At 47.3% G+C, this 13,708-nt stretch overlaps 1 protein-coding gene across 2 annotated transcripts in view; it reads left to right on the top strand.

Annotated features, from left to right (window-relative positions):
* The first annotated feature begins 5,360 nt into the window (after positions 1-5,360).
* ATG2A (autophagy related 2A) overlaps positions 5,361-13,708 on the top strand; it is a 68,603-nt gene continuing 60,255 nt past the window's right edge. The window contains exons 1-3 of one of the 2 annotated variants that reach the window (XM_026685793.2): positions 5,361-5,724; positions 11,248-11,410; positions 13,015-13,167. In XM_026685793.2, the coding sequence (XP_026541578.2) occupies positions 5,554-5,724; positions 11,248-11,410; positions 13,015-13,167 (487 nt within the window). In that variant the 5' untranslated portion in view covers positions 5,361-5,553. Of the gene's footprint in view, positions 5,725-8,788; positions 9,002-11,247; positions 11,411-13,014; positions 13,168-13,708 lie in introns of those variants that run through there. The other variant, XM_087943490.1, reaches the window with a different exon arrangement.

The raw sequence follows: 13,708 nt of genomic DNA, 5'->3' as shown, positions 1-13,708 counted from the left end.
ACGGCAAAACTCACATGGTTGGGAAGACGCCAGGAACATGGATAAGCCATGACAACACAGGATAGAGTCATGTTTGCTCCCAACAGCCTGCCACACGCAGCCTGCCTTTCTTATCAACTGTCTTCCCAGTTGTGGCTGATGAAGGGAATCAGGGCCTTTTCCTCTTCTGTAAACCATGCAACCCATGTTGCTCCCTTCTCTGTTCCTCCCCGTATGCCCTAGGATGAAAAGGGAGTGGGCCTGGCTCTTCCTCTGAACTCCCTCTCCCTTGTTCTACCTCTCTCCTGCTCTGCCCAGCCAGACTTTGCCCTTCCCCCGTTTCCTCCAAAGCCAACGGAGCCACACTCCCCCTCCCTGTCGGCTGTTCATCTCCCTCCTCTTCAGATTCAGACTCCGACAGGGGCACGACACTTTCTGAGCAGTTTGGTGAACTGGTTTTTGGAAGAAATCATTAGGGCAGAGAACCGGTTGTTAAATTATTTGAATCCCACCACTGGTCCTAAGGCGCACAGCAAGCTCCTCATCTTTACCTTTGCCCTGGTTAGTTCTCCATCTCAGTTGCTCCAGCATGGTTCTGGCAACCAGGGCTGTCCTCTTGACCATCCCTGGACAGAGGGAAGGTTGGGAGATGTAGACCTCAAGGAACATCCGAGAGGCTGGAACAGGGAAAACCCAGCATTGTGCAAAGATGAAAATCAGGGCGAATGATGGAAGATTTCTTACGAGCTGTGAGATGACGTGGTTGAGGATATGGAAGGTCTCTACTCATGTAGTGTGGCAGAGACCCCCGCCCCCAAATACATAGGGACCCCCCTGCCCAGCTCGTTTTCAGGGTATTTATTGGTGCCTTTTCTAGTTGAATGTCAATCAATAAACAGAGGTTTGTGTTTTTTTCTACTAAATGAGTATCTGGAATTTTGGAGAAAGCGGTCCCTCACTTTGAAAAGGGGAATTACCGAGTTCTGGGCTATTTTTTTTAATTTTTATAACACTTTTATTGTTTTTATATATAATTCCAGGTCGTGAAGATGCTTAATAATACGCCTTCCTTCTCTTATTTCCCCCTGCAACAACAACCCTGCAGGGTGGGCAGGGCTAAGAGAGAGAAACTGGGACTAGAACTCAGAATCTCCTGGTTGATTGGCCTAAAGTCATCCAATTGGCTTTCATGCCTAAGGCGGGAGCAGAACTCAGAATCTCCTGGTGATTGGCCCAAAGTCATCCAATTGGCTTTCATGCCTAAGGCGGGAGCAGAACTCAGAATCTCCTGGTTGATTGGCCTAAAGTCACCCAATTGGCTTTCATGCCTAAGGCGGGAGCAGAACTCAGAATCTCCTGGTTGATTGGCCCAAAGTCATCCAACTAACTTTCGTGTCTGAGATGGGACTAGAACTCAGAATCTCCTGGCTTTTTTTAACTTGGTGCCATCATCACAAGACCAAATGTTTTGACTCTGACTGAATCAAAAGGAGATTCAAGAGGATCTCAAATGGCGTGGAGAAAGGCTCCACTCTGTGTAAGGGCAGAAAACTTGGGTGCGGAGTCAATTCGCTTGAGGAAGAAGAAGTTATCCGATTACTTGTCCAGAGCAGTTGATTCACACGGAGGACCAGCAAGTCCTCCCAGTGCAGATTGCTCCTTTTTATCCTAGCTTGTAAAAACAAATACAGGTAATTCTGTAGTTGCTTTTACAAACTAGGATAAAAAAAACATTTGTTAATGAATGGAAGATTAGAATAGTATGGAATGGAATGGAATGGAATGGAATAGTACTGTATAGCATAGTGTATAATCTATAGGATAGGATAGAATAGAGAATGGAATGGAATGTAAATAGAATAGGATAGGATGGGATGCGATGGAATAGTATAGTATTAGTATAGCATAGCATAGTATAGTGTATACTATAGTGTATACTATAGTGTATAATGTATAGTATACTATAGGATAGGATAGAGAATGGAATGGAATGTAAATAGAATAGGATGGGATGGGATGGGATGGGATGGAATAGAACAGAACAAATATTGGAAGGAATAGAATAGAATAGAATAGAATAGAATAGAATAGAATAGAATAGAATTCTTGATTGGCCAAGTGTGATTGGACATAAAAGAATGAAATAGAATTGTTATATTGTTATAGAATAGAGACTGGACAATCATTTGTCTGAGATACACGGTCTCTTACCTTGGGTAAGAGGTTGGACTAGAAGACCTCCAGGGTTCCTTCCAACCCCAGGATTCTTTGATCTACAAAGCAATAAAGGTAAAAGCAGGAGCAAGAGAAAGAACAAAGAAAGAAAGAAAAAAACCCAAGGGGCAGAAAGAAAGGAAATACAAAAAAGAACATTCTGATTTCCTTTCTGGTAAATACAACAACAAAGCTATTTCTTACGGTAAGATAATCCTCGACTTACAGCTATTTAGCGACCATTACAACTGCACCGAGAAAACTAACTTATGACCAGTCCTCAAAATAACCCTCTCCTCCCACCACCTCCCAGCCACAGGATAAAATTTGGGTGCTTCACAACCAGCCATGCATGGAACCATTTGAAACCTTCCCAGCTGGCTTCCAATAAGCAAAGCTGATGGATTTACTTAATGACCGCCTGATTCACGTTAATTCACTTAACAACTGCCTTGCTTAGTTACTGAAATTCTGGATCCAATTGTGGTCGTTGTGGAGGACTACATGAATAGCTATTTTCCTAGAAACGTACTGGTAGCCAACAGAATACTCTGGAATAGGCTACAGCTAAGATGCCTTCTTCAAGCTGTCCTCCTCCAGATCTTTTGTATTACAACTTCCATCCATCCATGCACGGGGAAAGCTGAAATAGGAGTGAAGAATAGAGGTGGGTATTCAACCGGTTCTGCAGAACTGGTAGCGGAAATTTTGAGTAGTTCGGAGGACCGGCAAATACCACCTCTGACTGGCCCCGCCCCCATCTCTTCTCCGCCTCCCGAGTCCCAGATGATTGGCTGGGTCTTCTTTGGTTGCCCTGCACAGGAGAGCGGAGCTGGAAAGTAGGATGGGAAGAGAATGAGATTTTGCAGTAACCTTCCCTTGCCACGCCCACCAAGCCACGCCCACAGAACTGGTAGTAAAAAAAATGTGAGTCCCACTGCTGGACTGAAGAATCTACAGCAGTATTTCTCAACCTTGGCCACTTTAAAATGAGCAGATTTCAGCTCCCAGCTGGCATGTATGGGCTAACTCCCAGAATTCTTCAGCCAGCACATCTGCCTGGGGAATTCTGGGAGTTGAAGTCCGCCCCTTTTAAACTAGGCAACTTTGAGAAATGGTGAGCTAGTTACACACAGTATGGCATGAAGTCAGCAGCTGTGTTACACTGCCTCCTGTGGCCGATTATTGTATCGCAAGGGCAGATTCCTGCAGGATCTTTCTTTCCTAAGTTTCATGGAATTGCCTTAGGAAGCAAGCTTTATTTTATTTTATTTTTATTTTATTTGGTTTGTCAATTGCTTACAAGATGAACAGGTATAAGTAAAAATGTAGTTATGAATACATGGATACATATAAGAAAAATAAAAGAAACAATAGGACAGGGACAGTAGGCACAATTGGTGCATTTATGCACGCCCCCTACAGACCTCTTAGGAAAGGGGTGAGGTCAATAGTAGACAGTCTAAGGTTAAAGTTTTTGGGGTTTGGGGAAGAAACCACAGTGTCAGGTAGAGTATTCCAGACATTGACCACTCTGTGGCTGAAGTCGTATTTCCTGCAATCAAGTTTGGTGCGGTTAACCTTGAGTTTGTATCTATTGTTTGCTCTTGTATTGTTATGGTTGAAGCTGAAGTATTCATTGACAGGTAGGACGTTGCCATGTATGATTTTACATACTATACTTAGATCGGACCAAAGGCGGCGTAGTTGTAGGTTTTCTAGGTCTAGAATTTCAAGTCTGGTAGCATAAGGTATTCTGCAAGGAGTAGAGGAGTGGAGAACTCTTCTTGTGAAATAGTTCTGGACTTTCTCAACTGTGCTAATATCAGATACGTAATGTGGGTTCCAGACTGATGAGCTGTATTCGAGTATTGGTCTAGCAAATGTTTTGTATGCTCTAGTTAGTAGTGTAATATTACCAGAGAAGAAGCTACGTAGGATTAGGTTAACAACTCTTAATGCCTTTTTGGCTATGTAGTTACAGTGGGCTCTAGCACTTAGATCATTAGAGATGAGTATTCCAAGGTCCTTGACAGAGTTTGGATCATCAACAAGGTCTTGACTATTCAACTGTGCTAAAGCTGCTTAGTGCTGTGAAACTCAAACTGAAACTCCTCTTCTTTGCTTGTGTTTTGCATTTGGAGCAGATTTCTTTTCAGATGGGGAGGGGGAGTAGAACTCTTTAGCGTTTTAATAATAATAACAATATAGGAAATACTAAATGCTCTGATGGGCATTTGGAAAAATCCTTTCTTAGTGAGCATCTACAAGTCAAGAGGAACCTACGTGCTAAATTTCAAGATTGTAGGCTTTACGGTTCTGGAGATTTTGTGATGATGCGTGAGTGGCATTTCACTTTTATAGATAGATGGATGGATGGATGGATGGATGGATGGATGGATGGATAGATAGATAGATAGATAGATAGATAGATAGATAGATAGATAGAGTAGATAGAATAGATTAGATAGAAGATAGTAGAAATAGATTCTATCCTATCCTATCCTATCCTATCCTATCCCTATTCTATTCTATTCTATTCTATTCTATTCTATTCTATTCTATTCTATTCTATTCTATTCTATTCTATTCCATTCCATTCCATTCCATTCCTTCCAAAATCTATTCTATTCTTTTGCTTTATTTAGATTCCTAGTATGAGTTTGATTGCTTATTTATATCCTAGCACTAACACTAAGTGTTGTATCTTATGATTCTTGATGAAGGTATTTTTTTTGTACACTGAGAGCTTCTGCACTGAAGACTTGTGCGTCCAATCACACTTGGCCAATAAAGAATTCTATTCTATTCATCCTGCCATTTGGCAACCCGGGTCTGGAAGCCTTTATGTTTTCCATCTTAGAAGGGTTATTTGGGTATTTAAGAAGGGACGCTCGAACCTCTTAGAGACGAAAGTCAAAATTTCCAAATGGCGCCTCCGTTTCTCCTAGCACGCCTCTTTAGAAACAGAAAAACTCAAGACTTTCTTAGCGAGCCCGGAAGCACGTTCTCCTACAGGAGTTGGGTGGCTCTTGATATTTTCTCTCTAGGGGAGAATAAGGGAACTTGCTTGACGCCCCGCCCCGGGTGGCGTGTTTTCATCTCAGGTCCCCGCCCCCTTTCAACGTCACCCGCGAGGCCTGCCGAGCGACCAATCAAAGGAGGGGAAAGGGGAGGCGCGGCCAATGAGCGAGCCCGTCGGCCAGCGAGTCGGGCCTGGAGAGTAAAAGAAGCCGAACACGGAGCCGGGGGATCGCGTGATTGGAGTGGCCGGGCAAGGTGCCACGGGTGGCGGCGGCGGCGGCGGCAGCGGCGACCACCTCCGAAGACGACGATAGCCCGCACCGCCTCTCTCTCATCATGTCCAGCTGGTTCTTCCCGTGGTCGAGCTCCATCAAGAAGCGGGCCTGCCGCTACCTGCTGCAGCATTACCTGGGCCACTTCCTGGAGGAGCGGCTCGGCCTCGAACAGCTCAGCCTCGACCTCTATGCGGGCGCCGGGCGCCTTACCCGCCTCCACCTCGACGTCTGGGTGAGGCCTCTCCGCCGCGGTGGAGCGAGGGGAAGGGAAAGGAGGCGAGAGGGGCCTCGCTGGCTTCCTGGGCAGGCAGAAAACCCACCGGTGCAGCTTCCTTTTTTCCCCCTCCCTCTCCTGGAAGGCCTGCTGGGCCCTCCCCCTCCCCCCAGAGTGTCCTTGGGATTACAAACCCTATAATCCCCTCCCGAGAGAGGCAGCTGCCAAAGAGGCTGGGATGATGGGTAGTGTAGTCCCAACTCAACCCAGAGGGGATTAGGATGGGCTTCTCCCTCCCAACAGATGGGCAACATAAGCCAGGTATCTCAACCTTAAGCCGTTTTTCAGGTGAATGGACTACAACTCCCAGAATTTCAGATCCAGCTGTGGTGGCTGGGGGATTCTGGGAGTTGAAGTCCACCCGGCTGGCATTGGTGACAGCTGAGAAACTGCCATTGTATATGTATATGTAAATATGTGTGTGTACACACACACACACACACACACACAATCACATGCCTGTAGATAACAACAGCTCTGGGGCTTAAGGTGTGTCTAGCAATCTGCATGTTTTTGTACATGTGTGTATGTCACTTTATCTAGAGATATACACACATTTGTAGATTTTATGGGGGGGGGGGCTGTATGTGTATAAACACAGAGATCTATGTCTCTCTACATCTATCTATTTATCCCCTCCCTCTATAACCCCCCATCTATCCATCCATCCATCCTCTCTCTATATCCACCTATCTATAAAAAATCTATTAATATACATGTATTATTCTATATGATTTATAATTGTGTGTTTCGGTATATACATTTGTACATATAAACACATACTGTATGCTGTTTACCATATACAGAAAGTGGGAGATGGTGAGTTCTAGTCCTGCCTTAGCCATGAAAGTCAGCTGGGTGACTTTGGGCAAGTCCTTTTTTCTCATCCCAGCTAACCTCAAAGGTTGTGAGGAAACTAGGATGAGGAAGGAGCATTGGATATGCTCGCTGCCTTGAATTATTTGTAAAAATAATAAAGGCAGGATACCAATAAATATAGGACAACATTTTATAGCACTGTGTGTGTGTATCTATTTATCTATCCACATCTATCTATATATGTCTGCGTCTATCTATCTATCTATCTATCTATCTATCTATCTATCTATCTATCTATCTATCTATATGTCTGCCGCTGTCTGTCTGTCTGTCTGTCTGTCTGTCTGTCTATCTATCTATCTATCTATCTATCTATCTATATGCAGCTTACAAACCTGTAAATAAAATGTATACACGAAAAGCTATAAAATATATAAATATATTTGTATAGATATTGAAGTTTGTACATATTTAGAACATAGAATAACAGAGTTGGAGGGGACCTCGAAGATGTCTGTAGTATAACCTCCTGAGCAGGGACTCTATACCATTTCAGACAGGTGACTGTCTTCCGTGTATGTTGTAAATTGAGTGATTTGTCTTAGGACCGCAATTGAGACTGGAGCTTCCTTGCTAAGCAAGGTGGTCATTAAGTGAGCACAACTTTTGTTGCTGTGGTTAAGTGGATGAGGTGGTCGTTAAGCATATCTAGCCTTGATTTGCTGGTCGGAAGCCGGCTGAGAAGGTCACAAATGGAGACCACATGATCCCCCTGGGATGCTGCAACCATCGTGAATCATAAAAGGTCAGATAGGCAGCAAATACACTGAACGAGTAATAGTAATAATTACATGCTAAGCTTCCTGAATTTTATCATGTGATCCCGAGGATGCTGCCATGGTTGTACATGTGAGGACAGGGCCTCCGTGCTGTTGTAACTTGAACAGGCACTAAACCAAAGGGGGTAAATGGAGGACCAGCTGTACTCTATTCTGCTGTCTTTTTTATTTCTTGGAGGGTCTTCTAGGCCAGGGGTCTCCAGCCTTGGCCACTTTAAGACTTGTGGACTTCAACTCCCAGAGTTCCTCAGCCAGCTTTGAAGTCCACAAGTCTTAACGTGGCCAAGGTTGGAGGCCCCTGTTCTAGGCAAGCGCCAGACTGTAGTCCAACCTCCTTTCCGCTGGTTGTATTCTGGATTGGGAACTGGATTCATGGCCAGGTTTACTCGATATGTACATGAAATCAAAACCAGAATGTGTTACAGGTATGGGTCACGTGTGAAGCCAACAGGTGTCTCTCCCAGGAGCGGAGAGGGTTCCTTGATGTGCTGCAAGATCAAATGGATAAAACCGAGAACCAGTTTGGTGTACTGATGAAGGGGCTGGCCTAGAAACTAGGAGGCAGTGAATTCTAGTCCCCACCTCAGGCATGAAAATCAGATGGGTGACTTTGGGCCAATCACCAGGTGACAGCGAGTTCTAGTCCTGCCTTAGGCATGAAATGCACCCGAGTGACTTTGGGCCCCCCAGCCCAACCCACCTCAGAGAGTGTCTGTTGTGGAGAAAACAAGACGATGTGATACGAACAGATCATCCGATAGGTTTGGAGCCTTGAGTCCACTTGCAAAGGAAGAAGAGCGAAATGGAAATCTAAGCGACGAACGGGGAAGCCTGAGGCTCCGGCCGGCCGGCCGCCCTGAGCGAGAGCAAATCAGCATCGGGTGGAGCCAGGGCTCCAGGAAGTGTCAAGTGTCTGGAGAGGAATGTGGGCTGTTTGTTTTTGTAGAGTTGACTCATGTGCTCTCCGTCCGCCTCCTCCTCACGGCTGTTGTCTGGCCAGCTAGCTTTGCAAAAACAGGGGACGTGGATCTCCCTGCCCTCAGGCCCAGCCCGAGGGTCTTTCTGGGCGTGCGAGGAATAGCCGCTTTCCCAATGAACCGGAAGTGCAAATCTGGATCTTTGTTCCTTGGCTTGATTTATATTTGTAGCTGCCCGGTGTGATGTGCTATTTTCCTTTGTTGACCAGAGGCGAGCTTGCCTGGTCCATAACCAGCCAAGGTGGCTTTCTGATTTCTTGGGCTAATCGCCAGGAGATGGTGAGTTCTAGTCCCGCCTTAGGCATGAAAGTCAGACAGGTGACTTTGGGCCAATCACCAGTAGATGGTGAGTTCTAGTCCCACCTCAGGCATGAAAGTCAGCTGGATGGCAAATCACCAGAGGCGAGGTCGCCTGGCTAATAATCAGCCAGGAAGGCCTTTTGCTTCATTTATTGCAATAAGTGGAAGAGAAGCTTATCAAAGCTTGGTTCTCTCCAAAGTTCCAACCCAAATGGACGGATGGATGGATGGAAAGCCCCTACAGAGAGTGGTGAGGACAGCGGAGAAGATTATCGGAAGCTCCCTTCCCCATTATTCAGGGTACTGCTTATACGTGCTATGTGCTTAGAGCTCAAAGAATTGTTAGAGACCCCACACAACCACTTTAGGGTCTATTTTCCTTCCTTCCTTCCTTCCTTCCTTCCTTCCTTCCTTCCTTCCGTCCGTCCGTCCGTCCGTCTTTCCGTCTTTCCTTCTTTCCTTCCTTCCTGTGGTTAAAATGCGGCATTGGGACTAACTGCCCACAGACAGGAGTTTGATTCTGACTGGCTCAAGGTTGACTCAGCCTTCCGTCCTTCTGAGGCGGGTAAAATTGTTGGGGGCAAAAGGCTGACTCTGTAAACCGCTTAGAGAGGGCTGGAAAGCACTGTGAAGTGGGATATAAGTCTAAGTGCTATTCCTTCCTTCCTTTCTTCCTTTCTTTCTCCCTCCTTTCCTCCCTCCCTCCTTCCTGGTGATTAGAATGCAGTATTGCAGGCTAACTCTGCCCACTGCCAACAGTTCAAATCTCACCAGGCTCACGGTTGACTCAGCCTTCCGTCCTTCCGAGGTGGGTAAAATGAGGACCCAGATTGTTGGGGGCAAGAGGCTGACTCTGTAAACCTCTTAGAGAGGGCTGTGAAGCACTGTGAAGCGGCATATAAATCTAAGTGTTGTTGCTATTGCTAAATCATTTGTGCAGTAGCTTTCCTCTTACTCGGTTCAGCTAGTTTCCTCTTCCAGCAGTTTTTGCAGCTTGTATTCTTCCATTCCGCATCGCTCTGAAGGCTCATTTTTGCCTACGTGTCTCTCTCACATCTTCCCCTTATGCTCCTATTTCCTTCCTCCCCGTTGTAGATTCATTGGCAGGCTTGATTTTCTACTCCGTAAGTTTCCACGACACAGCAGATTCAGTTTTAAATTTTGCTTTTGAACTTCGAAGACCATTGTTTTCTCTGCACCTGACATATTGCTATGTCACAATAAGCTTAACTTGGTTATAGTACAGGTAGTCTTTGACTTACAACCGCTCGTTTAGTGACTGTTCAAAATTGCAACTGCACTAAAAAAACAACAACTTATGGCTGTGTTTCATACTTAGAACCACTGCCGTATCCCCTTGGTCGTGTGATCAAAATTCAAACAATAAATGTAAAAGTATTTATGGGCTGCTGCCTATTTAATTATTAGATTTAAAAATAATCTAGTCAATTTTCTTCTGCGGAATATGTAGAATAACAGAGTCGGAAGGGACCTTGGAGGTCTTCCAGTCCAACCCCCTGCTTAGACACATGGGCTCAGTAGAATTAGTACTCTGTTCACTTTTATCTATGGAGATTCCCAGTCAGTCCAGGTCACGGTTGTCTCAGAGGTGCTTTTTCAAGAGGCAACTTGGCCTTTTTTGTTTTTCCTAGAAGACATTTTGCTTCGACCAGAACTGAAGAAGCTTCTTGGATAAGAAGCGAGATGTCTTCAAGGAAAAAAACAGAAAAAACATTTTGAACCGACCAGAGCTTTCGGATACTCTTCAAGGGCAGCCCCACATAGAGTGCATGGCAGTGGTCAAGACGGGAGGTGTCATGCCCTTGTTGGAGTCTGATTATGAGGGGGAGATTGAGGAGCTGACAGGGAGTGGGAGTGTGGCTCCGGTGGCTGTGGAAGAAATGGGGGAAGGGCACAGCCCGGCTTCAGAGGAAGACCCAGGGCCACTCCCTCTTCATCCTAGGGCACGCAGAGAGGAACGGAGAAGGGAACAATGTGGCTTACGGGAGAGGAAAGGGCCCTGATCCCCTTCATGGGCTGCAGCTGGGAGAACAGGATATGAGAAGGGTGTTTGCACACAGCACCTTGCTGGAAGCAAAGCACGCATTATCTTTGTCAAGGCTTATCTGGATTTTGGCGTCCTCCCAACTGTGGTTGCTGTGTTATCTTGTGAAAGTCTGCAATTTATCATCCTAGCCTGCCATGTTAATTACTTCAGTGTGGTTTGTGTTGGTTTTTAATTTCTAATTTATCTGTACTTTGGGTTCGGACTGCATTTCTTCCCTTTGTAGACTGTTTTTAGAAGAGTTTGGTCTCCGGCCGAGGATAACTGGACATTGGGGGCCAAGTTGGAGGTATTAAAGGGACTTTACCCATTTTTGTGACTTTGTCGCTTTTGTGCCACGCCCCTTTGGGTCATTGCAGGAGGTGAATTAGGTGTGGGTGACCGTGAGCAGCAACGGTTAATGCAGGATAGTTTGCTTAGGTAAGTTTTGCTTTGGGCTGGCGCTCCACTTGACGTTGCCTTGTTGCCTTCCCTTCTGCAGTCCGTGAATGAGTTCCTGGAGTCCGTGGGCGCCCCCTTGGAGATCCTGGATGGCTTCATCGACAGCATTGCCGTCACCATCCCCTGGTCTGCCTTAGTCACCGAGAACTGCACTGTGGAAGTCAGTGGGCTGCAGGTCACCTGTCGGCCCAAATATCGCCAAGGTGGGAGCCAGAGGGGGGAGGGGTAATAATTGGGGCCTGCTGGCTAGAGTTGGGAGGGACCTTGGAGGTCTGGTCCAGGGGTCGCCAACCTTTTGGACCTCAGGGACCACCAAACTCATCATTTTAAATCCCACGGATCAGAGACCCTGGGAAAATCCCCCAAAAAGTCTGCAGGAAAATCCCCCACCCTGTTTTCCTACCGATCGATCGTTCTTTACCAACTCTTGTTCAGTTCTCAGGGAAAGAGAGAGACTTTTGGCTTCATGCAAGGAAAGCAGCAGAAACAGCAGAAGTCTTTTTTTTTCTCTCCCCCAAATTCTGCCAGAAATGAGTCTTTGTGAGATTTCTCACGCCGGCGCAGCCTCTTTGGAGCAGGGAGGCCTTCCAGGGTCCCAAAGACTCACTTCTGGCGGAGTTTGGGGGAGAGAAAGAAAGACTTTGGCTGCTTTCCTTGCCTGCAGCCAAAAGCAGAAGAAGAATGAAGCGGAAAGAAGCAGCCCGGTGGCCAGGCCAGGCATGTAGGGCAAGTGGGGCAAGTTTCCCCCCTCCGCCCTTTCCCCCCTCCCCTCACTACCTCGTGGTGTTCGCAATGCAAGCGATGCAAGCCTTGTGTTCCCGCTGGCCATGTGGGTGGAGCAGCCTTGTGTTCCCGCACAGCCGGGATTAATTGCTTTGGGGGGACATTTCTCTGCGGACCACCAACACTTTCTTGCAGACTACCAGTGGTCCCCAGGCCTACTGGTTGGCGATCCCTGGGCTAGAAGACCTCCTCCTAAAGCAGGGACCCTTATACCACTTCAGACAAGTTACTCTTCAGACTTTTCTTAAAAGCCTCCAGTGATGAAGCATCCACAATGTTTGGGAGGCCAGCTGTTCCACTGGTTATAGAATAGTACAGAATAACAGAGTGGGAAGGGACCTTGTAGGTCATCTAGTCCAACCTCCTGCTCAAACAGGAGACCCTCTGCCATTTCAGGTGGGTGGCTGTCCAGTCACTTCTTAAAAACCTCCAAGCTCTCCTGGAGGTCAGCTGTTCCACTGGCTCCTCTCTCTTCGGAAGTGTTTCTCCTGAATTCCAGCTTGCTTCTCTCTTGGATTAGTTTTCATCCATTGCTTCTTCTTCTCCTGCCTTCTGGTGCTTTGGAGAACAATTTGACACCCCCCCTCCCCCCCCGTTCTTTGGGGCATCCCCTCAAATACTCGAAAACTGCTATCTAGTCTTTCTTTTCTCTAGGCTGGCCAGGCCCGAATCCTGCAGCCGTTCTTCGTATGTTTGAGCCTCCAGGTCCTTTCATCCTCTTAGTTGCTCTTCTCTGTACTTTTTCCAAAGTCTCAACATCCTTTTTTGTAATGTGGGGACCAAAACTGGATGTAGGGTTCTAGGTGAGGCCTTACTAAGGCTTTATAAAGCGGTACTAAAACTTCACGTGATTCGGATTCTGTGCCTCGATTTATGCAACCAAGGGTTGTATTTGCTTTTTTGGCTGCTGCCGCCGCACACAGCTGGCTTGTCTTTAAGGGAGTGCCTGATGGAAGGGAGCATATCCTGCTTCCTTACCTGCGTTTCTGACCTCTCCATATCTTCTCCTCCCCCCCCCCCCCAGGTCATGCTGGCTCAGAGTCGCAAGGCTGGGCTTCCTGCATGACGACCTCCATGCAGCTGGCTCAGGAGTGCTTGAAGGAGCAGGCGGAGGAGCCTTCGGACACCAGCCAGCCCCTGGAGGGCTTGGAAATGTTTGCCCAAACCATTGAAACAGGTAGGTGGGAGGGGCTGGGAAAGGGGTGGAAGGGAGAGGAATCCAAAACTGGGGGCAGCTCAGCCCAGGTGGCAGAAACAGGGAAGAAACCGTGGTGGCCTGCCAGTGGCCAGCAGAGTCGGACAGTGAGGAGATTGGGGAGGAACGTGGGTCAGTCGTGGAGTCTGGGGAAGGCTCTGAACGAGGGCTCTGTGTTGGTGGCAGAGATGGGGCCATGGCCGTCCGGCAGTTATCAGCTGCCTTCAGAGTCGGACATCAGTGGGGCAGAAGAACAGCTGGAGCCTGTTCCTCCGTGTGCCAATGCGCAGAGCTGCCTCTCCCTGTCTCTCTCTCCCCCCTCTCCCTCCCTCTCTCCCTGTCTCCTTCTCTCTGTCTCCCCCCTCTCCCTCCCTCCCTCCCCCGTCTCTCTTTGCCAGCTCCATTCCCTCTTCCCCCTCGGAGCTCTCAGGTGGCCCCGATGCCGATCCCGGCTCCCCCTCCCCCTCCTCCGATTCGGCTGCTGGGGAGAGAGAGATGCGGCCGACAGGCCACAACAGTGTCA

This window comes from Notechis scutatus, chromosome 14, assembly GCF_049901735.1.
Source record: "Notechis scutatus isolate UNSWTSFEM ecotype Mainland chromosome 14, rNotScu1.2, whole genome shotgun sequence".
NCBI classification, from domain to species: domain Eukaryota; kingdom Metazoa; phylum Chordata; class Lepidosauria; order Squamata; family Elapidae; genus Notechis; species Notechis scutatus.
This window is presented reverse-complemented; position numbering and strand designations above follow the sequence as displayed.